This window comes from Nasonia vitripennis, chromosome 5 (assembly GCF_009193385.2).
Source record: "Nasonia vitripennis strain AsymCx chromosome 5, Nvit_psr_1.1, whole genome shotgun sequence".
Classification (NCBI taxonomy): domain Eukaryota; kingdom Metazoa; phylum Arthropoda; class Insecta; order Hymenoptera; family Pteromalidae; genus Nasonia; species Nasonia vitripennis.
In genome coordinates this window covers 8,164,680-8,190,545 of record NC_045761.1, presented here as the reverse complement: position 1 = coordinate 8,190,545, position 25,866 = coordinate 8,164,680, and the positions used below count along the sequence as shown (strand labels likewise).

The window sequence follows — 25,866 nt, the reverse complement described above, 5'->3', positions numbered from 1 at the left end:
TGCGACAACTAACTGAAATGTATGAAGACACATCTGTGTGAGGAAGTTTCACAATTAAATGTCATAATACTAGAGGCATATACTCCACGTACGGTATAATACACACTGTACACTGCGGGCTCAGCAAAAGGTTACATTCAAATTACGCGTAATGACGGAACACTGCGAAATTAAACAAAACACAAATAAACAAACTTGGCTTTTTGCAAAAACTTCTCTTTCTCTCTGTCTGATGCCCCTCGCGGCAAAGTGTGCGCAAACATTCTCGCGCGCAATTAGCATGATTAAGAAGTTATTTAAGCCGTAAACTTTCAGAAAGCCTTGCTCACTCTTAATACGGACACGCGACATTATACGTTTCTCTCTCTCTCTCTCTCCGCAATGTAAAACGTTCATTACACCGTCGTATAAGAGAACATATTTACGGCGGCCGTAAAATATTAATAAACGTCTAAATTTAATATTGTCAATTTTTCCAATTATGTTTCGCCGATGCGGCGACCATACGCAATCTGCATATAACAGGCTATATCGTTTTATACGCGCACGGTTGTAAAAATACGAGGTCAGCTCGTTGCTCCATCTCGCTCGCCTTGCACAACTACTTTATACCCAGCTTTTCCCAAAGCGTAACAATTCCGGGCACATCGACAACCGTTCATCCAAAAAAAAAAGAAAAAAAATCCGAATCAAAGTTCAAAAATCTCGAAACCTCATTCCCGACGGCGAAAAAAAAGGCGCAGCCGAGAGACTCGTCCGGTCCGCTTCTCCGTGGAGTCATTGCGATTTCGCGAGCCGTCGCCCATGAAGACAAGAGCCTGTATACGTATACCAGACACACATGCGATCCGACCTGCATTTCCAAGGCGCGTGCAGGCGATAAAAGGCGCGAGCGCGCGATTTCTAAATGCCCCGTTAGTTACGTTTCGTTTGCCCGATGTCTCGTGTTTTTTTTTTTTTAGGTGTACATATGAAACTACGTTTATTCGCATGTTATATCTGCATCAGAGACGCCTAATTAATAAGCGGTGTAACGTAGCTCCGTTTGTAGGAGACGATTCGTCATTATTGGATTATGAGCATTCGTATCACTGAGCTTTTACTCCGATTACTCTTTCGGTGACTTTCCACTTTCGAAAATTGAAAAATTTCACGAACGTATAAACCAGTTTGTGCGATAAGCCGGGAATATCGATTCGAGCCGTTTATCCGGTGATTTATGCAATCGCGATGGCGACGGGGAGAAAAAAGATTCGCCAGTAGCGCAGTTTTGGACTGGCCTTTCCCCCCCATCGATCGAACTTGTACAGACTCTTGGATATTAGTTGCTGACTGGTGAAGATAGGTGGCCATCGTATTATGTTTATTATTATCCAGTTTATTATTATGCCGTTTGTGGTATTAATTGAAAGGTACAACCTTCAACAGAGTGACACGATCCGATGCGAACTATTCTGTATACCCGTACACGCATTTTTCTCGCGCATGACTAGAAATCGGTCGCTTCTGGTTTCGATATGGAATGTGGAACGGCAGTTATTTTTAGCAGCGGCACACACAGCTGATTTGATTTATGATGTACACCTCTCCTCGAGAAAGTGTGCGATACACTTGCAAACGAGGATTAATTATATTTGCCTGAAAATACGCGAAGTGGAAAAATATCCTAAGAACTGGCTTATTTGGAACGAAACGCCTCTCGCGTCGGTGTTGTGAGCATATTATAAATAAATTCGCTGTAAAATGAATTTTTATGCCTACGAGAAGCGCTCGCAGAGAGAGAGAGAGAGAGAGAGAGAGAGAGAGAGAGAGAGAGAGAGAGAGAGAGAGAGAGAACGCGATTAGACTACGTTTTCTGCGATCGAACTTTCTATTATGCTCTCCTCTTGTGTTAAAGAAAAAATTGCCGCGACTGCACAGCACTCGATGGTAACAATTTTAATCGCCGTAAGAAGAATCGCAATTGCAATACAACAATTCCGCCGATATTCCAGATCGACGTTTCGTTATATCCAAGATAAAACGTGCGTTTAATTGCTTTCGTGAGAAGCAGTAGCAGCGGCGGCCTAGGAACAATCGTTATTATTCAACTCGCCGCACGATCATTCTAGCTGCGGTTTTTCAATTATTACCGTACATTATGGAATTCCTGTAAAATGGGTCGAGCTGCGGCGGCCTCAAACGACCACAATTTTCAAAATGACGATATAACTTATACACACGCGATCAATAAACGCGCTTGTTACATTGTAATTCGCAAAGTGTGTGCGTATGTGACGTCAACGCGTCGATCGACAAACTTTTTCGGAGCAAAGAATCTTTCCCCATAAATTAACCAAACGCGTCTCTTATTCGCCAATACGTCTCTGGTCAACAGGCAGTGTCGATGTCAGAAAGCCGCACCGGGGGCCCGGCATCGGAGCCGAACTTTCAAGAGTCAATAACCGCCGAGAGCGCCGGAAAAAGAACCTTCGCGAGTAATAGTACAGAGCCCTCGTCGTCGTCGTCTCGACGTTCAATTCCCGATATATCTCGTCGTCGCTTATGAGTTTCGAGGTCGCGCGAGCTCTCTCGTATACTTGCCTCTATTAATCTCGGCCCATGTGTGCGCCGAGACGCTCTTCTTCTTCTTCCTGTGTCTCGTTCGTTCTTTTTCTTCGGCGCTTCGACGAGCTTTGTCGGCTGAATCGGGGAGTAGAATCTTTGTCGGACGATTTTATTCGCTAAATTTTAATCGGATGCTATGGCGGTTGCGATTTCACGATCGCGAAAACTTTTTTACACGCGACTTTCACGCTTGCTCCGGTCAAAAGCGTGTAGGAGAAATTGAATATTAATTATAGTGTGCACGTGCGCCTCATAACGTATGCACGTAGAGATTTCACGAATATTTAACGCATAAAGAGCCGAACACGGAGGATCGACGCTCAAGTTTCTAAAAAGCTCGCAATCCGCTTGAGCAACGGCTCACAATAACTTTACGATAACTTTACGACGGCTCTCGTCGCGACTTAAATGGAAACACAGGAGAGAATACGATGATAAAAAATAAAAACACATTGCACGACGCGCGGCCCAGATGTTTCGCGTTATGTGCGCGCGTCTGTATCGGCCGTACGTTGTTAATGAAACGATATACTTGACCCAGACTCGAAGTAGGCACGAAAGTGCGCGATGCTTACGTGTCTCGCGAATGCATTTCACGACCTACACACTTTTTAGCGGCAACAAATGTATAACTATATAACGTCTCTGCACACGACGCTTTTAATGAAGAGCTGCCGCCGCCGTCGCTGCTAACGAAATAATACACATCCTCGAGTGCGTGTATTGTTCGACCTAGTCCTACGTGATTTACGACGCGCTTTTCCAACTTTTCCGACTCTGCTCTCTCTCTCTCTCTCTCTCTCTCTCTCATGCTGTGGAAAAAAAATGGCGCGACGAAAACGCCGCCGCGAGCATTGCACAAGTGCATCGACGCGGGAATTTACGTAACGCCGAGACGAGGAGCCGCTTTTATAAGTTATTCAACAATTCGAAACGCTCTTGTCTCGCGCCGTATATACAGGTATACACGCGTGGAGGCGTGAAAAATCAAGTTCCACTCAATTTCGCCGAGACATCGATCCATTGTGTCGCTCGCTCGCGATTCTCCTTCCGAGAAACTTTTTTGCCGAACCGATTCCCTCTCTTTATTGTCTCTCCGAGAATTGCTTCAATGAGCAGTCGTCGGCGACGCAATAATCGCGACTTTCGTCACACTCCGCCTTCTACATATATTTTGATTAATCCCTTCCCCGCGGAGATTCTCCGGAAAATAAACAGTACGTCGAAAAAATAAATCGAGAAAAACTGCAGCGTCGACTCCGCGTGACTCACCGAACGGAAAAACATATGCGATGCATTACAGTCGCATGCGCGCGACGTAACGACGTTGACGCAGCAGTATACGCGAAGAAAAGTGCAGAGCGACGATCGAAAAAGTCGGTGAACAAAGGAGGAATACACACAGGGGATCGCGATGAACCGAAAAGAAAATGCCTCCTCCCATACACAGTTCGCCCCACTTTTTTCTTCTCTCTCTCTCCCTTCCACGTGCGGACAGTCGTGCCGTTGTTGGCTTTGACAGTTCCATTACCGTATCAAAGCCGCGAGCGATATTATACAGTATAGTGGAGTGTGTATAACGCTCAGTGTGCAGTGGTTTCGCTGACCGAACGGACGAGCAGCGCGACTCGGTAAAGCGATTTTTCCTCGAGTGGACGCGACGTTTTATCGTGTGCTGTGTGCCGTGTGCATTATCGGATGTATTAACGAGAGGGTGATATAGTGCATCGATCAATAGTTTAACAAACCGGAGTTTTTATCCGATAGAAGTGTTTGACAGAGGATTTCCAGACAAAGCCATCCGGCTCTGGGCGTGTGTGAAGGCTAAAACGTTCCCTGAATTTTCTCGTTCCACTTTTGGCTTTGAGGGGAAAAATTTCATATCCACGATGCAATGCGAGCTTTCTCCTAATTGTCCTGCATTGTCAGAGCTGCGTGTCTGAAAAAGCCGACGAGAAATAAAAGCGAGTCGCGGCCGTTTAAATATTTTATAAGCGGGCCAGCTTCGCGGAAAAGCATTTTCAGCTGGCTGCGCGCGTGCGTAAAACGAAAGTTAAATAGCTTCTCTCGCGTTACACGGAGGCGACGACGGCTGCTCTCAAAGGCCGCCGGGGGAATTTGTCGCGCGGCCCGGCTTGTTAACGGCGACGATATTCTCTCGCCTTTGCGCTGAAAGAATTTCGTTACAGTTCGTTCATTTTCGCTGGCCCTAAATATTCATCGATGATCATTCCAACTGAGTGGGCTCTAACACCCTCTCAAAAGCCGAACTATCCGCTCGGTTAGTCGTTCACTAAAGAGCGAAGCTTTCGCCCCTTCGGCTTTCGAAACTCGATTCCTAATTCTCGAGCCGGCGAAATTTCGCGCTCGATGCTTGCTGTGCCTATAGAAGCACACTACGCATCGGCTCTCTCATTGCGTATGCGGCAGTGGCTTTTCGCGCACATACGTGCGTCCTCCTTTCCTTCCAGGACGTAGACGACTCAACGATGAACTTACGGTATATCGCGCTGTGTTTTATATTGTCGTTTCTCTCGATGCTAATAGAGGCATCGAGTATGTGCGAGGAGCTAATCGCGTGCAGCGTATTATTTATCGCTGCTGTTAACGTCTGAGAACAGAGTTTCCTACTTTTTTTAATCCGCGTAGTGTACCATTTACTTTTTATAGCTGTTTTAAAGCACAGACGTGCTTTGTGATCGCGGTGACGCCTCTATGCAAATTCCTCGAATTCCAATTTTACCCGTCGCCGCTGATGATGATGTTCGAGAGCGACGCGGGAGAGAAGACGATCGATTCTCCAGCGCCCCGTCGGCGACGTAAATTACCGTAGCGTGTGCACTTTATTATCGGCTTCTTTCTTCGTCTTCGTCACACACGCGCTGCAGTGTCTGACGTTTTTTTCCGCGTTACGGAAGCCCGATTAATCATTTCGAGCCGCCGCTGCGGCGATAATTGAGAGAAAGGAGGAGTCTCTCGCTTAATGAAGTCATTCTGAGGCGTATCACACTTTGGGCTGGAAGAAATCGGACATTTCGTAATTCGAGTCTTATAATATACACACATCACTGGACAAGGTTTACCCAACGCGCGACTACATCCTCTTCGTAAACGCTCGTGAATTACGGCTTACGATCACGCGGTAATTGGAATATTGTCGCAACGCACCGCAGTGTAATATCCGCTTTATTAATTCATCATTGGTTTCTGATAAATCGATTATGCATCGCGATTTAATCAACCATCGCTCATAAAGATTCACAAAAAGCTCTCTCGCAAGAAACTGGCCATAAATTGAGCATAACGCGTTTTTAAAACGACGGTAAAAGGCTCTCGGCGAACTTCTCCTTCGCACAAAGCCTTCGCAGCTTTCTTTTCTTCCCAGCACACAGCAACATCGTTCACCGCGTCGGGGAACCAACTAGACGGCGGTGATGAACTGTTTCGGAAGTCGCTGCTATTGCAGCTCTCTCACGAGCGCGATCATCCATAATACCCTGGCTCGGCTCATTAGAAAGTTTTTTTTTTTCATATATACATATATATATAACACTCGCACGGGCTCGGTCAATTACGTGTACATAATACACACCGAGAGGAAAATCGGCGGAGGCGACGTGCCGAGTGAAAACGATACACTCACACGCGTGCTCGCTTCTAATTATACGCGCCTTTTCGGAATGGAAAACGAGAGTTTATCGAGTTAGCGACTCGTTACATATAGATATAAGGCATTATAATATGCGTGGGACATTGGAAAATGCGTGAATGTGTGATTTATTGCGTTTGATTAGTCGCGGCGTATCCTGCGTGAGGTGTTGCCAATGAGAAACCGGGGAATTCTGTATTCGGTGTGTGGGCCGCGATGTGTGGCGGTAAACTCGTTTTTCTCGATTGATATTAACGAGATTTTAAACGCTGATCGATGGCCGATCTGGGTAATGTGGGGTAATTGTCGTCGTTGATTTCTTCGAATTATCTTTTTTTTTCTTCTGGTATTTCTCGTTCGCTCTTCAATCGATTGCGAAATCCAACGGGGTATTGTTGGAAAAGAGATTCCGCGATAACGAGCAGCAGCGCCGACTTTACAAAAATTCTCAAAAAAAAGTCGAAAGCCTCTCTACTCTCCAACGGGCATCTGGGACAGAAATTTTAACCGAAAAAAAAAATTTCCCTCCCAGAAGCTCTACAACGAAAAATCTGAATCACACAGGTCAGTCGGATACTCCCAACGTACCTCTGAAGCACATGACTCTTCGCACACGTCCCAGCACCAGCGAAACCTTCTTCAAGAACAACCCCATAAAAATCGACGTCGACCCGCAGCGACGTCGTAAAAATCAGTTCCGCGAGTGCAGCTCGTAAATGTGCTCCCGGCGACAATGTGACACTGAGCGAGTGGCGCGATGTCGTGAGGATACGCGATAACAGCGAGTGACAAAGATTGAAAAGTTTCGAGGATATAAGATTAAGTGAGAAAGAAAGAGAGATAGATCGAGTGCGAAGACATGTACGGCGGCACTATGGTGGAGCCTCGCGAGAGGTCAGCTGCGCAGCCGCAGCATCACCATCATCATCATCAGCAGCAGCATCACCATCACCACTATCGGCACCAAGTGATAAAGACGACCCGAGTGCATCAGAGCTCGCGAAGCACCCGGGTCGTCACCGTGCAGGAGAAGGTCATTCGCTCCAGGCTACAGCTCGGATACTCGACGCCCACCAACTTTATCAATCGGTATTATACGATTTTATTTTTTTACTGTATCTTTTTCGCTCTCGCGCGTTTATATTGTGCATCGAGATTTATTATTTTACGCGTTTACGGCTCTCGTCGGGTTTTTCGGAGGGTATTTTATTATTGGACTTTTTTACCGAGCCTTTTGTTGGCCAATGAAATTTATTCGTTTCGAGCGAGGGAGACTGCGCGTGGGTTATAATGCGGAATACGTATTTTACGCGACTTTTTCGGGGAATTTTGAAAATTCCATTGTTTTTATTACGCACGAACGTGATTTGTAGTCCAAATTTTACTGCGAGGTATCAAAAACAGTGCAACGACTAACTGGATACAATTAACAATCATGGTTTATATTGTTTCAAAAATTCATTATATACGATGGTGTAATTAATCGTCCGCTCTAGTATGCATGGATAGAAAACGTCTTTCCAGTCCTTGAGAGCGCAGTCAAATCAATAATTCATGAGTTCGTTCAACCTGTCAATTACTGAAGTGCGAATAGACTTGAGATGATTAAGTGGAATTAGTCGATCCACCACGGCTTTCACGCTGAAAATCAACAGACATTCCTCGAAAGCCCCCTTTAAATTAGCTCGAGGAAATGATTCCATATGACTTTCACTATATTTATCTGATAGCAAAAGTACTGGAGTATAGTATTAAAAACTTGTATTGAGCACAATTCAATTAGTCACATAACAAAAACATAACTCGATCGTTCAAGGAAAAATCTTTGAGACTGAGCGATCTCGTGGCCTCGGTGTATGAAAGACCGTGAAATTCGTGATCGCACTTAACTTGACGGTTAAAACATAATCGTCGATGATAAAAGGTCAATCAAACATTCCGCTAGACGGAGAGGGAGAGAACAATAAACGTCCTTATGTCTCAAGGAAGCCGAGACAAAGCGACGCAGGATGAAAAAATTCGAGCTCTAAAATGAGCGAATAAGGCTCGCGTAGAGACGGCGATTGAGATATTGAATTTTTGTATTTTACTACGTGTAATCAATTTGTAATTTCGCATAAATTGTTATGAGAAGGATTTCAAACTACGTGCAATGAAAACCGGCTTAATTATGATTTAATCTAGAGAACTACGTTTAGAGACTCGGCAGGCGGTTTATAACCACCCTTTACAACTACTCTAATGAGTCTCATACGAAATCATATAATCAGCCTCGTCTCGCGATTAAAATCTGTAAGCGCCGGTTTAAATACTCCGCTGTAAGTCCAGTGAGTGTCTAAATGCACGTGTCTTAAAATCACGCTAACTTTCCTCAGTCCAACGATAGCCCACTAAGCTCAACGCGTCCGCGCAAGAAATCAGGTCTCGCCTAAAAGCTCGGCAAACAAAGCTCGACTTCCACAGAGTCGAAGCGCGTAAAAGCATCAGCATCGCGGGACGTATAAAGAAACAACCAATAACGGCGGAAAGGCTTGAGCAAACACGAGCCCGCACGTAAGATCAAAAGAAGGTAAGGCGCGAACCGCTGAGTAACTGTGCATCCGTCTATCGCGTGCACTACTGTATACGCGGCCGTTGCGTTATTGCGTAATGACAGAGACGCCGAGTTAGCGTTGCGGAGAAAGAGCTCCGTGTGTGTATATATAGCCGTATCGGCCCACACAGAGCCGCTAGACGAGAGTATACGGTGCGGTCTTGTACAGCAGTATAGCGCGGACGAGTCTCGGTAATGCCATTAGAGAGAGAGAGAGAGAGAGAGAGAGCGGGGGGGGGGGGAGATCATCAGCCCGGCGAAATCGAAGTCGCTTCCGGTGCACTTCCCTGCAGACCAGACGATCGATGGACGGGATATCGCGGAGAGCTCGAATGGATTATGGCTGAGAGATGATCGGTATTTTCGGTCGAGGTTATTGACGCTCCGCAATGATACCTACTTTTTTTCTTTTCTCGGAATTGCTGATAACTCTCCGCTAATACGTTTGCACGGAGCTAAACGGCAGTTACTTAGTTTCGTTAACAGCGATACACTATTCACGAAAGCGAAGAATTAGTCGGAGCTTTTCGGATGTTCGCTTTGAGACTTCGCTGAATTGATAAAAGGCCGCAGCTGCACTTATTCTGTTTATGAACTTAATTCCCCGTTTACACGTGTTTCCTGCGCACCCGCCTAATGGCGAATCAACACGATAGTCAGTGCAAACCTACGCTGCACAAATCGAGAGACGGAAAATTCTAGCCACATCCGTGAATTGCGTTATCCGACGTGCAAACTAGCGCTAATTAAACGTTAAAATTGCTTAAAGCCATACTGGGTGGAAACAAAATTCCGAGTCGAACTCGAAAGCTCTCGCGTTAAACCGCATACCTCAGCATCTCGTACAGCGACTCTCCGTCAAAATCCGCACCCTTGCGAAAGAGACCAATTAAAAGAAAAATCTCGTGCGTGAAGAGAGAGAGAGAGAGAGAGAGAGAGAGAGAGAGAGAGAGAGAAAATATCGTGTCTGGGCTGCTTTTTTTCTACTGCTGCTACTTCTTCGTCTTCTTCTTACTGGTTCAGTGAACCTCCGACCCGTTTCGCGGGTAGTCAGCGTAAAGCACGAAGCGGGCGGCGCAGCAAGTATTCGCGCTAATGGCAATCAGCGCTCGTTAATTGCTCGATGATAATTATGCTCGCGCCGTTGCACAGCTGACTCTGTGCTCCGGTTAAAAATATCTCGATCCTGAGTTTATTTGTGCAATCCACAGAATTTCGCGCGGATTTTGCGTTTTAAAATCTCATCCCCACTTCGACATAAAATTATGACTCGAGTCTGCGCAAACAAAGCAGCAAAGTCTATAAACGCGTCGAGGAGTTTTAACCCTTCTCTCGATCTAATCGCGTGTTTATACGATGCGTGAAGCAGCGCGCGACTGATTATTTTTCGCGCCGTCATTACACGCGGGGATGAAACGCAGCGCCGCCTGCATAAAACGCACGCTCGGCTGCGGCGACGCCGCTAACGGCGCCAGTTGTGTTATGATATAGTCGAAGCGAATTTGTTGCCCCGTGATCCATTACCCCCTACCACCGTGTGTGTTATCATAGGTATAGCCTCGCGTATCGTGGTCGCGGCTGACAAGTTGCTTAATTTAGTGTATGGTGCTTTTCGCCGACGAACATGATTATTTTACGCTTGTTTTAGAGGATTAATCGATCGCCGCACTGCAATATTATACATACAGTTACGTAAAGTGGCCTTTCGCGCGTAACACATTTGAGGTAACATCCGCGTCATCGTACTGTTCTCTCTCTTATACTATGATGATGCTCGTCAAGCGAAGTCGTAAATTAGGCTCTCCCAAGCGTGCACCTTGTCTTAACAGCGACGAGATGAGGCGAGTGAATCACCGCCTTATCGCCGGAGATGCATAAAATATAATAAGTCCGAAAGTGACTTCGCCAACTTGCGAGCGTCATTCTCGGCCGTATTTTTTTCGATGATTTACTGTTACATTCATTCAAAGAAACGCTGCACTCGACTCTTACGTACGAGTCCCTGATTGCGCCGAGCTAAGCTCCGAAGACTGTAATGAAACGTGTTTCCGCAGAAGCTTTCTAACGCAAACTTATCGCGCGTATACAAAGTAGGAATCTGTGTCGATATTTCGCGTACGTAAGCTACTCTGCAAATTCCTTTATTTTTCCTATGCTTAATAGCCGTCATGAACCTGCAGCTAAACCAGTACCGGTTTACATGTTCCCTCACGTGCTGCCTCTATATCCTTATCGAGTATGTCATCGCGGCAAATTGTCAGCATACACGTCTATCCTTTATACTCGCTTACAAGCGCTTTAACTGCGCTCTGTACGAAAAAAAACGGCGCATAGAAAGTATTCCACATTAGTCTAGCGACATTCCGAAGCATTAACCGAATTATCCCTCAGCGCGTCTCACCGAAGTTATAACTCGATAGCTGCGCAACTGTCTCGGGCTCGTTACATGCAAATCGTTTAATTTTATCATTGATGAACTCGTCGCCTGTCGCATTAAAGCCTCTCTCTCTCGAAATCCACTTTCCCAAAGCTTTCGTCACTGACTCGTACTCTCCGAGCGGCTTGATTGGCACTTCGGGGTGTATGAATATTTACTCGCCGGTATCTGCCAGAAAGGAGCGTAGAGCCGAAGGAAGGAAGGAAAAACCTCTCGAGTGCAAAATGTCGAACAGCGGTATAGGTTTCTCTTTTTCTCTCTCGAGACTCGACAACGAGCCGCAGCGCATCAGCTGCCACTTGGACACGTACCACCGAAACCTTCTCCTCTTCTTTTCTTTCCTCTTTGTGTGCAGGGCTTCACAAACTCGGCTGCAACAGCTTACCTTTCGCTTTTTATCTTATCTGTCCTGGCGTACGCGCGTAAAATCAGCGAAATCCCCGCCGCCATCGACGGTATAACGTATACGTGCGTCGATCGAAATGACGGGAGATTAATTTTATTACACCGCCGGCGGATGGGTATTAAGGGCGGGAACGTGTTTGACGCGCTTCTCGGTGCTTCTGGGATATTCACGAGTGTGGACGTCGCGCCGGGGCTGTGTAATTATCCGCGCGAGGGGGTTTTAATTTTCGAATTAATTCGCGCGGCGATCGAGCGCTGATATGGTGAAGTGTGAGTTATGCGAGGTGTAATTAAAAGTGTTGTTTATTATCGTGACTTTGATGATCGTTATTATTTTCCAAAAAAAAATCAAGGCAAATCCAACTGTTCGAATTCCGCAAGCCAGAGAATTCTCTAGTCGAAAAAATGCAACAAAACATCACAGTATAATATCTCTACTCAACAAACCGCGTGCATTCCTCGTAAGCTGTAGCTCTCGGAACACAATCCAACTAATTTCCCCGACATCTGGCAGAAGTCCTCCCTTTCATCTCCTCCATTATACACACTTTCTCGAAGCATCTCTTCTATAAAGAACTTTAAAAAAGAAGAAGAAGAAGAAGAAGACCAAAACAGCCGCGTGCGCGCCATATAACGGCAGGTGTAAGAAGACAATCGCGTGCCCTGCGTAAAAAGAGGATAACGAAACAAACACGCGCGCGCGCGCACGAAACCCTTCGCTGTAGCAGTAGATACGGGTATATAATAACAAGTATAAGATCGACGAAGCGCGCACACGTGCCGCGCAAGTTGTCCGCCTCGTCGGACAGATGTTCTTCTTCTTCGAGGTTTTCTTGGCGCGCGCCGCTTCCCCCTCCTTTCATCTCTTGAGGGGGAGTACGAAGTTCGTGCAGGTGTCCGAACAATCCGGAGCCCGATGTTGCTTTTCTCGAGACACGCGGTATGTTTTTCGACTGATGCATACGAGTGTATGTCTGGTTGGGGGAAGAACTGATTCTTCCTTCGCTCGCTGGATTATTCGACGAGTATTGTGAGGGTATCAACCTTTTCCGGGGTTTCCGGCGAGGGAAACTGTTTTGTTCGGAAGTTTGGAGAGCGAACGTTTCTCGACACTATTTTTTTTTCTAAATTCTGACGATGAAACTGGATTACGGAAAGGAAATTGGATCAACTGCAGTCGTGTCCCGAATAGGCCGAGCCTTGTACGAATGAGTAGATCTATAAAAATAAATCAGGTCAATCGAATAATAAGGGTATACTCGTACAATTTATATTCGAGCCTCTCTCTCTCTCTCTCTCTCCGGCAGCGGATCGATCTGATAAAGGCGTGCGAAGGATCCATTCAATTTCCATCTTAACTGCATCGAATCCGATAACCCTCGGAGTCGCTCCCAATTGCCTCAATTTGCTTCCTTTCAGCGCGAAGAGAAAAACAATCCTAGCTCTTTAAAGAACCTGCGTTATACATCCTCTGTTTTCGCCCTCGCTGAAACTGGAGCTCCTCTGAAAAAAGGGCGAAAAATTAGTCGACCCAAAAAGCCGGGTCGAAAACATTTCCATTAACGCTTTGCACTTTTCCGCGTCTTTTATCATCTTCGTTCGTCGCGTGTGCAGTTCTCGACGGCGATCGATATTCCGTCGCTGGCCTGGAAATGGAGACAAGAGGCTGGCGCAGCAGAGACCGGAGATAGATCGATTCTTCTATATAGCTACTATACACTCTCGTGCGAATTGTCCTTTCGCGTCGTCTCTCGGTATATGTACGCGGTGTTTTATCGCGGCACACTTTCACTTTGCCGGATTAGCGAGACCGAATTATACGGAGAGCTGGAGAATTTATGGAGGGCGAGGTTTAACAGCTGTGGCGGGGATCTTCGATTTGCGGATTAGGCCCGATTAAGCTGGCTTGCTCTTGCTGAAAATTCAATAAAAAAATAATAATTGTCAAAGAAGATTCACTGCTCTGTTTACCCAACAGCGCGATCGTCCTGAAAAGCGTTGGCGACAAAACAAACAGCCGTAATCCTCATTGTGAAATCTCGAAACGGTAGTAGGCGCGGCCCGACCCTTTCAAGAAAGCCTAAACGCCTTCATCATCAGGCCTCGGAGCTAAGGAAAATTTACGATCGTCCGCCGCACTGCAGTAGCGCAAAGCGCCGTGAAGAAGAAGCTGCGCCAGCGATTCATTGAAAACTCTATGGGGGCGCAACGACGATTTTCGCCTCGGCTCTACCTGCTGACGCGCCGCTAGCCTGTATTTACGCTCAGCTCTCCTCACGGCGTTTTTCTTACCATAACGCTTCCGTCTCTTCCGGAATAATGATACCGTAGCTCGCTAAGGATGCCTCGCAGATTTAGTATATACGGCCCCGTAAAATCGGCGCGCGCTGCACTGCTGTCGCTGCAGATTTACAAGTGCGGCTGCAGCTCGAAGCCTTCCGGATTTGCGAATTATACAGGCTTTTCCTCGAGCTGTTTGCATAATATACTCTTACGGTAGTTACAAAATTATTGTAACCGTCGATATACCCACTCAAAACGCACAATGTCGTTGCCCCTCGAGAGGCACACCTCCCCCTTACTATATTTTGAAAAGCCCAACGTACGAAAAACGTCGACCCTTTAAAGAAAAAAAAAGGCAGGAAACGCGTATACAGTACACATACCTGGCCACAATTTCAACGCAGACTGTACAGGCATGCGGCGGCGGCGGCGCATCCTCTCCCTCCCCAAACTGCGCTCACGCTCCGCAAGCATTATAATACACACGTATAGCAGACGGCTCATGCCACCGTCTGCTCGAGCAGCCGGTGGATCCTTTTCCTTATGGGCCGCTTCTTATATTCCAGCGCAGCTGCTGCGATCCTTCAGTCCTTAAGCCGCTCTCGTGTGCGACGTTGTTCCCGAACACGAGCAGCGCGTCTCTCCTCTTCTCGACTCTGCGGAGTCTAGTGCGATCTTTCTCTCAAGAGACTCCGTGTGTAACGTTATCGCGAGGTGCAACAGTGTGTGGGAGGAAGAAAAGTGATTGCGATAGAGACTGTCGAAACCGAAAAAAAGAAAACACTCTCCGGAAGTCGGCCCATACGTCTAGCGAAAACTTTGTCATAGCGTTTGCCGTGAAAATTCATCGTTCGGCGAGCTTGATCAAGAAAAAAAAAAGAAGCAGCAGCAGGAAGCAGACTTGGGAAATATGGCGGCGGCGGCGCAATAAAAGAAACGCGCAGCGTACGTGTGAGAAGTTTCGCGCCTCCGCGCCATAGTGCAGCGAACTAGACAGCCCTCGACATGATTATCTTCGTATCCGGATTTTTAGTGGGGTACGTCGAGCGTGACCTTTGCGTCACGCGCGCCTGCATGCTCCACATGCAGTTATGCACTTATACATACACATATACGTACGCGAGCTTGACTCAATGGATGGATGCGGATAAGGGCTATGTGTTGAGGGGGGTGATTCAGGGTTTTGTCGAGCGTGACGCGCTTTCTGTGCTGCCGCGTGGTTTTTATTTTTTAGGTGTATATGTCCCTGTATTTCTGCTAGTTGTGTTTTAATTGAAATTCAAACGCGATGTACAGTTTAATCTGATAAGGGTCCAGCAGCCACGTGAACACGGAAGAGTTAATCAACCAACAATACCGGCATCCCCGCCGGCATATCGAGCAAATTTTGTAGCGAACCGCACGCGCGCGTTCAGTTTCTATTTTCACTCCGTCGCACATCAGTTAATTAATCACCACACGCATAAACACACAACCCCTTCGCGTGTAGCATTAGCTATTCAAACAGAAAATCAATTTCCCGTCGATACAACGAGACACGGACTAACAATTCAACCGCCTGCATAGAGAAAGATAGCGAACGCGCAGCGTGTGCGCCCACATCCCGTGTCCCTCGAAAAATTAAAATTTCCATCGTCACTGCAACGCACATGACTAACAGTGTGTGCACCTACGTGAGGGGGTGGCATACGATTATTCCGTATGATTCACATAGACATTTTTTTCAACACAAAAAGGGGCTGATTCACTGTAGCCGCGGCACGTGTTATATATTCGGGGAATATCAATGGTATAAGCCAAGCGCGCGTCGACTGCACCTGGCGCGTGCCACGAACGGCAGCTGCTCCTTCGGCCACGCGTCCTCTTCTCCTCTTCCTCTTTTTACGATCGCTTTGCTTTCCTCGGTCTTCTTCCTCGTTTTTCTCTCTCCGCGAGCCGAAGGAAACGCGCTGTCTGCATTTTTAATGATTCTATATACTGCTGATGGTTGGCTGCAGCGCGGAAGGATTTCACGGAACTTTTTTGACGCGACTTTCCGAGATCAATATCTTCGTACGTATACGGCGCTTGTCCCCAGAGCTGCATTGTTATCGATTGTAATCGCGTTATTTTTTGACTGTTTGTTCGTTATTATTCTGAATCAACAAACACACGTGCATAATATTGAATAATTAGCGAATATCCCATGCGAATTCGTTCGGGCGATAAGCGAACTCCTGAATAGTCATTGTGAAAATTAATCATCCGCAAAATCCAATTCCCCCGCGCGTATGCGAAATCGTTACAATTACGATGCACACTGCACCTGCGGACCAGAATATACCCCGCGCACGATAACTACATACTCTGTACCGTCGATCGGCTGCTCCGAAAACTCGCCTCTTCAATTACCGCACAGATGTGCAGTGCTACTTTTGCGAATCGAAATTCATAGCTCCAATCCCATCGCGAAACGGCTTACACGGCCTTTTCCTCTATCGGACTATCCACCGATCCATCTTCTCCCAACATTACCATACCATCAATTTCCTCACAGCCCGACTACTTTATAGCCTACTGAAAAAAAGTACAGTCGCCGCGCGTGCCGCGGAAATTGCGTTTGGCAATCAAAAACTCACGCGCGGCGTTCGATCATGCGCAGCTCCTCTTCGCGCACGGGTCAATTGCGATATTTGCATGTAATGTACGCGTTTGGTGCTGTTTTTGATCGGCGCTTCGTGTGCTGAAATTTCACGATCTCGCAGTTATCCGGCTGCGCTTACGCAAGTCCGATCCATCGAACAATCGAAGCGATCGATTACCCCGTCGACGGAGGGACGATCTATCGCAGACTTTTACGATTTTATTGAAGCTCTTCGAACTAATTGCGCTCGTGCTCTTATAACGGGCGCAAATCAAGCGCGTTAAAAGCGTGCGAACAGATCGCACGCTTTCGCTCCTTGTACACCCACGCACGGCCGATTTTGTAATCCTCTGCAAGTGCCAGCCCATTGTCTGCCAGAAAAAAACGCGTGTAATGTACTCACGCCCGCGCGTCGAAATAAAAAGTAACACCTGCCCGTAAAGAATCGTGGCTCCATTCACTGCGCGTACCATGTGTGTCCCGTAAATCAGAGCCGCCCTTTCTCGGACGTATTGTCGAGTGAGAGCAGTTATATCGGCGGTTTATGCAAATTTCGCTGACGTTGAATTTATGAGTATACCTCGTGCACATTAGCGTAAAACGATACGATTTTTACGCTAGCGTCACGATTTTGCACCTTTTTTATTGTGCAGCTCGAAACGAACTGTATTCCCCAAGCTGCACAAGCTTACACATAACCAAATGTATATATGCCATACGTGTACACGTCTAACGCAAAAAAATCGCTTTCTGATTACAGCTTCCCACAGAAGATGGACAGGCTGGGTCCATCGAAGGGCGTAGGCGGGGGCGGCAGCCTGTACACCTCGTCGTCGTCGAGTCAGGCTCAGCCGGCGCTGTCCTCGTCGTACATGACCGGCCAGTACATGTACAGTCAGAATTACGCGCACGCGCCTTATCCCGGCGCGGGAATCCAGCAGTATCCCCAGCAGTACTCCCAGCCACAGAGTTACGGCCCGGTCGTCCAGGGCTACGGCGGACAGTCGGCCCAGTCGGCCTACCAGCAGACCTGCCACAAGAAGCCCTCGGTGCGCAATGGTGACGTCATGAAGAGGTGTCGGCTGCAGGCTGCGTAAGTATTTTTAATTTTATAAAGTAATTGGTTAGATGGAATCACCTTAATTATAACGCGCCTATATTTACCCGAGAAAATACACCGCATCATCGTATAACAGCCAAGCCCAAAAATCCTTGACCACCTCTAATCGGATTAAAGTCACCGCGTCATACATCTAAACAAAATCTCCTCCTCTTTCCAGCTACGAGTTGTCGCAAGACCTGCTGGACAAGCAGATCGAGATGCTGGAGCGCAAGTACGGCGGCGTTAAGGCGCGCAACGCCGCGCTAACGATTCAACGGGCCTTTCGTCGCTACACCCTGCTGAAGAAGTTCGCCGCGATCACGGCCATGGCCAAGGCCGAGAAACGGCTCAGCCGCAAGCTCCAGGAGCAGGAGCAACAGGAGCAGCGACTGGCCTACCACAGCCAGGTCTACGTGCAGCAACAGCCCCAGCAACACCACCATCACAATCACGTGCAGTCGCACCTGCAGCAGCAACACTCGCCGGTCAACCGGCCGACGCCCATTCGGAGTATGTCCCTACGAGAGAGGAGACACGGGGGTGTCGTTCACGTCGACGGTTCCGCGCACGGCTGCAGCTCCCCCATGCCCAGGAGCCACAGTGGTCGCTGCGAGATTCAGATCACTTCGCATCAGGTTGGTTCGAATTGTGAAATGTTAATCTTTGTGTATACTAAGCAATTAGAATCGCGTTTTGGTCGGATCTATGATTCATACGGAAGCGTGAAAAAATCCACAACAATAACATTCCGGCGTTGCTCGCGATTTTCTCGGTAACTTACTCACGCGCTGCTGGGAATTCCCCAGAAAAAATGGGGTCAGAAAAAATCTATCTTATTCCCATAACGCGGTCCCGCTGTTGCAGAGAGGCTGCAACATCCGGTCGATGCTACCGGCAAAAATTTCAGCCCTAAGATCGAGTCAACCGGCAAAAATAAGTCTCACCTCCGCGATATAGTACCGAAAGTCCAAACTAGGATCAGCGACGAGACAACAACAACAATAACAATAACACGTATTAATAATCAATCGATCGATTACAGAACCAGGTCACGAATCACGCGGCTCACCAGCTGGTGAATCACAGCGTCCATTCCGGTGGCAGACACACACCGTCGTTGACACCGAGTCCTTGCGGTAGACAACAACAGCAGCAACAGCAGCAACATCAGCCACCGCCTAGTCCCTGCTGGGAGTCGAGCTCGCAAGAGAGCGGCTCCAGTATTCACTACTACAATCCTCAGGTAAGCGTCGACCGTCGATCAGCTCTCGCAGGGTTGATTGACCCCCCTGTGTAATTATGCCTCGCTTGTCGAATTCTTCGTCCATTTTCGGACGGCTATTCTGCGGGGACCTTTCTCTCTCTTTCCCATTAATGCTCGTTTTACACCGGGATCTTTAAAATAGTCCAGTAAATCTAACGTATAACGACACAATTTTCAGGAAACGCTGTGCGGACTGCGACAGGACACGCCGCCGCGCGACGTGCACCGAATGACGCCGTGCACGTCGCCCTCGACGCCGTTGAATCTCCAGTCGCAGATGCAGCAGCAGCAGAACTGGTCGAGCAGCACATCGCAGCTGAGCACGTCGAGCGGTAGGTCAGCGGGCGGACGAGGCTCGACCGGCTCCTGCGGCAAGAAGGTGCCGCCCGAGGTGCCCAAGCGCACCTCTTCCATCAGCAACCGATCTATGGAGCAGAGGCACAACGGACTCAGCAAGAGCGTAGAGAACGGCAGCCTCAGCTCGGTCCAGAGCTCCGGTAGCGACTCCACCAACTGCGAGAGCTCCGAGGGTGACGCTCAGAGAGCATCGCCCGTCTGGAAGCACAAGGGAATCGTGAGTACTCTGTTTTATACTCGCTGCGAGTGTGGGTTTTGAGTCGAGGATGTAAACTGATGATTTTTTTTTTACGAAATTGCAGTCGAGCTCTCCGGAACACCAAGAGATGGTTCACGCGAACGAGAGCGGCAGCCTGATGAACAACGTCAAGGACCTGAGCCACTCGCACGCCGCAAGCTACCAACTGCCTATGATGGATCACGCCGAGACGATGTCGCAGACGAGCTACAAGGTCTCGGAGACGGTTCGCAAGCGCCAGTACCGCGTTGGTCTGAATCTGTTCAACAAGAAGCCCGAGCGTGGCATCAACTACCTCATTCGTCGGGGCTTCCTCGAAAACTCGCCCCAGGGCGTCGCGCGCTTCCTCATCAGCAGAAAGGGACTCTCCAAGCAGATGATCGGCGAGTACCTCGGTAATCTTCAGAGCTCCTTCAACATGGCTGTGCTCGAGTGCTTCTCACACGAACTCGATCTCGCTGGGATGCAGGTAATTTATATCTCCTATACATCTGCTGATTAACCCTGTTGGCAGATTGCTGAACAGACGACTAACGTTTTCATTTTCTTTTCCTCAGGTGGACGTCGCGCTGAGAAAGTTCCAGGCGTACTTCCGTATGCCCGGCGAGGCGCAGAAAATCGAGCGTCTTATGGAGGTGTTTAGCCAGCGCTACTGCCAGTGCAACCCCGATGTCGTTTCGAGGCTGCGCTCGCCAGACACGGTCTTCGTTCTGGCCTTCGCCATTATCATGCTCAACACAGACCTGCACACGCCCAATCTCAAACCCGAAAGGCGGATGCGCCTCGAGGACTTCGTGAAGAACCTGCGAGGTATCGACGACTGCGGCGATATTGACAAAGACATACTCGTCGGTATCTACGAGCGGGTCAAGGCCAACGAGTTCAAGCCTGGCTCCGACCACGTGACGCAGGTGATGAAGGTCCAAGCGACGATCGTCGGCAAGAAACCCAACATGGCCCTGCCCCACCGCAGACTCGTCTGCTACTGCAGACTCTACGAAATTCCAGACATACACAAGAAGGAGAGGCCCGGAGTGCACCAGCGCGAGGTCTTCCTTTTCAACGACCTGCTCGTCGTCACCAAGATTCTGAGCAAGAAGAAGAGCAGCGTTACCTACACGTTTAGACAGAGCTTCCCTCTGTGCGGCATGGTCGTCACGTTGTTCGAAGTTTCTCGTGAGTATTTTCTACCTTGAATCGCTATTGTGAGGCTACTTTATTTTTCCTGTACTAACGTATGTATTATTCCCGCAGACTACCCATACGGTATAAGGCTGTCGCAGCGCGTCGACAACAAGGTACTAGTCACATTCAACGCTCGCAACGAGCACGACCGTTGCAAGTTCGTGGAGGATCTGAGGGAGTCGATCAGTGAGATGGACGAGATGGAAACGCTGAGAATAGAGACCGAGCTGGAAAGGCAAAAGAGCAGCAGAGGGGCACGTGGCAGCGCCGAGAACCGCGACTCCGGTGTCGCGGACGTCGAGGTCTGCCCGTGTCCGGGACCATGCTCCGAGAGGTCCGAGGTCGTCGACATGGATTCGCAGCTCAAGCGATCTGCGCTAAGCAACTCGCTACTCGACATACACGAGCAATGTGAGTGATCGATAAAAGTTTTCTATTTTGGTGCTAAATTTATGAAAGATGTCAGGCCGTTGTTGAAGAGAGTTTTTAACACCTCTCCAACGATGGCATGCAATCTTGAGAGCCGGATACAAAATCCTCAATAATAATACGAAAAATTTGCTCTTCCTGTTTTGCAGTCGCTGGCGAGAAACCGCAGCGTCGCGGCAGCGTCGGCTCCCTGGATAGCGGTATGTCAATTTCATTTCAATCGACTTCCGCCAGCTCGATGAGCCAAGGCGCGAAGGCGATGCCGACCGGGCCCCAAGCGCTCGGGCACGCGGTCCACCCAGGGGCTACAATCCCTGGGGGCGCAGCCAAGGGAACAGCCATGGCTCAGCAGCCCTCTTTTTTAGGGAGCCTCTTCAATAAGCGCGAGCGCAAGCTGTCCCATACCGAGGAGCCGAGCGCGGTGATGAGCTCGGCCACGTCGACAGCCGCGGCCGTGGCCGCAGCGGCGGCGACTGCAGCCGGACAGACTGTGCCCTACGGCCGCACCACCGAGGTCTAGATGCGCCCATCCTTCATCTCCAGTAACTCCTCTTCGAGCTATCATCGCACCTCCACTCATTCATCAACCGGACGCGCGCGCGACGAATGTGCTCCCGACTGTCGGGATGAAGAGATCGCTGTGAATACGACGAAAGGCTACAACTCGCGTGCAAGAGCAATCATTTCTAGTCATGTAGTTTGTTATTATTACGCGCTCACTTTCGCGAATTGTATACATTTTATCAATTAGTTCTCTCTTTTGTCGCAAGATTTTCGTACGTTTTTTAGATGAATTTTTATTGTCTGTCTCTCGTGTAGACGTCTCTATTTAATATAATATATAATTGCATATCGCTGAGAAAGGAAGAGAGGAAGTGAGAGAAGTGGAGAAATGCAGCGATCTGGCCGGATCCGTTCGAGCATTTTCTCGCGTTATCGTACATTTTGCGTCGTCATTTTTATAGTTTTCCGTGACGTCTTTTTTTACTCTGTCTTGACTTTTGTCTCGTATCCTTCTTGCGAAATTGTGTATAGTATTTATTTGCCTAATTGAGAATTATAAGGTTCATTCATACGTTATTTATACGTGAGATAGCATAGACGAAGAAATTTAAGCAATCTCGACGCTGCGTATGTAATACATAATATGAAATCTATTGAGTTTGTAAAAGACCTCTTTGCATTTGGCAAAGAAGTCTTTGCGAGATCACAGCGAATTGTCACTAGCGATAACTAGATTAAGACTATCTTTTAAAATTGTATATAGTACATTTAAACAAAAAGGTATGCTGTATTGTGTATTATGAAGTACAATAATCAAAGTGAGAGTCAGATAGCTGAGCAAGGGACGAACATCACACAGAAATATGCGATACAAGGACTTTGGAGAAAGCCACTCCGTTAACTTTTGTCTCAAAAGGCAAGCTGTTCGAGTCATTGGTTTCAATGCAGTATTATAGGGAATATCGAAGAAGTCTCGTTGTTCATGGACCACATTTTTTATATAAGTTGGCAAAGTTCTTAAGAAAGGCAATAATATAATAATCATGTGAGTTTAAGCCTTTTCATGAAATGCGCCAATCGATGATCGCGACTCGACAGCTCTGTACTAAACAAAGTGAGAAACACGAAAATACATATTAGTAAAACAAAAAAAAAAATGACGCGTTATCTTGTGGCGGTAAAAAAGCGCAGGCGCTTCATGATCTAGTAAGCGAATAAATAATTATAAAAATAAATCACTATTAAAACGATGTCTGCACACTTAAAAGGAGCAGCCTTTCACCCCCAAGATAGCGATTCACGCGATAACGTATCGACAACTTGTAATTCGAGATTTTATTTCTTGGAATTGTAACAAGATCTAATCGTATTGTAAATATAACTAATTATTGTAATACAAAGTAATTGAAAATAATAAAATTAAAACATCATACGTACATTTTTGTTAATTAAGTGAAGAGTTCATAACACAATATCTACATAATAATATTCAACTTATATTTAAAATCTGTCATCTTTTCATGGATATAATAACGCATTATAGAAAATTCTACATTTGGAATCAAATATTCTATTAAATTGATTTTAAAACCGAAAACCCTGAAATTGAAGCAATGATCACCATTTTATAAATATTGAATAGATATAATTCATTCACAAAGACTTAAAAGAAATATAATACAAGTCAATTACTGCAGACAGCTTACGTATAAAAACATTCTCTGATTTTTTAGCTTTAATTTCTGATTTTTCAATTTGCTATTAAGCATGTCATGTTAAAACAAAAATGAAATAAAAAAGTACAAAATTGAGATTTTTACAAAAGTCAGTACTGAAACACAATAAAAGATTCAATTGAATCTAACTTATATCTTAACTGGATATTTATTGGTCATCATTCGTTTGAGAACCTTTGATTTTATATTCATATTTTTTATTAGAAAAAATGTCCGTATTCCGTAAAAATACGAGGAAGTTGGGAAAACCCATTGGTGGCAAAAGCCTTGTATTAACTTCTGTATTTGCATGGACTCTTTTCTTGATTAACTCTCAAGTGAGGAGTAAAATAAAAAGAGGCACGAACAATATGGATATTATGTTATCACAATGACGTGTTCCTTCTGTAAATAGAACCGTTTATGTGTATAGATGTCTGTCGTAAGATTCAAACATTTCACGTTAAAACTGACATATTATATTGAATGTCATAAATGGATTTTAATGACTTATCCAGTTCAGGAAATTTGGACTCATAAGAAAAGTCATCACATTTTGGGTATGGATTTCATTGAGACCATAGAAGATATTTTCTTGCAGTTAAAAAAAAAGTTTTACTAGTAGATCAATCGAATATGGCTTTGTTTTAAAAATATTAGTTATTGTATACCAATTATCTACCTGCATAAAACTTTTATGCCAGGGAATATTCATATTCCAATGATTTTTTTCCAAGGTCCAATCAAATCATTGAATCGGTGGCCTCTTTTGAAAGAAAGAACAAAAGCACACTTAACATAAGGCTCTATACCGAGTTTCAAAAAATATTTATGTACGCGATTGCGCACGTGTGCAAGTGAGGCGTACAAATTTGAGACTGACTACGGGCAGTTTAAATCCCGAATAAAAATTAACGTTAATTTTTTGTATTTAGATTCTGACTAATTCATACAAAAATTGGCTTTATAAAGTTTTTTCAATTAATAAATAATTCTTTTTAAATATTTCAAAAGTACATTCATTTGTGACTTATTTTTATTAAATGTAAAAATAAACAACTGAATTGTAGTTAACCAATATTACATCGATTACGTACTACACGTGGATAAGATGACGTTACCATTCATAAAAAAGTATCATTTTATGAATTTCGAATCAATGTGTAAAAAGCTTAGTTAGAAGATGGACCTATATATATATATATATATATATATATATATATATATATATATATATTATAAAATAAAAATGAAAAATGCAACGCAGTACAAATATTTTCTCATTGAGTATATTGCAAATTTTGTGTTTTGATCTATCAATTATGGATTTGATATCTTAACACATAAAGTTTGTTAAAAATATACCAAATTGGAGCTCTGTGTTGTCAATGAAGAAATACACATGATATATTATAAATGATGGAATACTCTGAAATTGATTATTTCTAATTTTATGACAGTAATGGATAGAACAAATATAAGACAAAGTAATAAGTGGGCGAAAAGTTGAGGAAAGTTTTAAAAGAGCCTTGTAAGCATGTAAAAATTATTAAGAGCTAAAATTTCATATGTGCTAGAAACGATAGATCATTAATTCACCAATGAAAAAAAGCGACTGTAGTTTTGCAATCGCGAGTACACAGCAATAAGTGTAACTGCAAAGTATTGAACAACCGAAGAACGTACATTTTTATCTGTTTTTCCATTTTGCCCATCGATTAGTAACACTAAAGTTCCGAAACGTAAGATTATCATCGTTGACTCAAATGATCGCAATAAAAGACTGGTGAAGTGAAATAAAAATACGCTAACTGCATGAGGTTTATGACAGTTTTATTTCGCACAAGAAAAATTTGTATATTAGGTAGCAACTTAATGTGCATTTAATAGTTCAATAAACTGATCCCAGCTCGCTAAGCTTGAATATTTGTAGCGATTTAATACGCAATGCAAAACATTCTAGATGTAAAATTCTTTTATTTTATAAGATTAACAAGTTTAACATTGGATTTTAGATACAGTATAAAATCTGTAGTCGACTGCGTTTGCTCTTAAATTACGAATAGTCAGCAATATTTGATCAATATGTATTTTATATACCAGTCAATCATTGCCAAGTTACCATGGACAATACTATCTGTTAGATCATTGTAATAACAAGACTCACCGGATAAGCGCTTTAGATGCTCTAGCGCCAATTATTACAGAATAGCAAAATGCGGAGCTGTCGTTGGAAAAATGTTAGTTTACTTAGTTTTAACGTGACCGTAAGCTTGAAATACGATACTTGAACTTTTATGATGATATTAAAGGGTTGTAAATAATTTATCAAGCTTAACACACAAGTTCTATTGGCGTATTTTGTATTTTCATAAATACCTTTTTGTGATGGCATCCCGTTTTTGCTGAACTTTGCATCATGTTTTTGCGAAACAAGTAAAGTCACCAGGTTCCAACTATGCAAAACAACTTGTA

The 25,866-nt window shown here is 45.6% G+C and overlaps 1 protein-coding gene across 9 annotated transcripts in view; it reads left to right on the top strand.

Moving 5' to 3' along the window:
- Positions 1 to 23,112, top strand: part of LOC100119602 (IQ motif and SEC7 domain-containing protein 1) — a 75,911-nt gene extending 52,799 nt beyond the window's left edge. For 2 of the 9 annotated variants that reach the window (XM_032600108.1, XM_008218682.4), the window contains exons 2-10: positions 6,821 to 7,345; positions 17,358 to 17,690; positions 17,878 to 18,334; positions 18,742 to 18,942; positions 19,142 to 19,537; positions 19,623 to 20,027; positions 20,116 to 20,734; positions 20,813 to 21,154; positions 21,322 to 23,101. In XM_032600108.1, coding sequence (XP_032455999.1) covers positions 7,116 to 7,345; positions 17,358 to 17,690; positions 17,878 to 18,334; positions 18,742 to 18,942; positions 19,142 to 19,537; positions 19,623 to 20,027; positions 20,116 to 20,734; positions 20,813 to 21,154; positions 21,322 to 21,692 — 3,354 coding nt within the window. In that variant the 5' untranslated portion in view covers positions 6,821 to 7,115 and the 3' untranslated portion in view covers positions 21,693 to 23,101. Of the gene's footprint in view, positions 1 to 3,928; positions 4,322 to 6,820; positions 7,346 to 13,343; positions 15,012 to 17,357; positions 17,691 to 17,877; positions 18,335 to 18,741; positions 18,943 to 19,141; positions 19,538 to 19,622; positions 20,028 to 20,115; positions 20,735 to 20,812; positions 21,155 to 21,321 lie in introns of those variants that run through there. The other 7 variants (XM_031931672.2, XM_008218685.4, XM_008218683.4 and 4 more) reach the window with 6 other exon arrangements.
- The last annotated feature ends 2,754 nt before the right edge of the window (positions 23,113 to 25,866 follow it).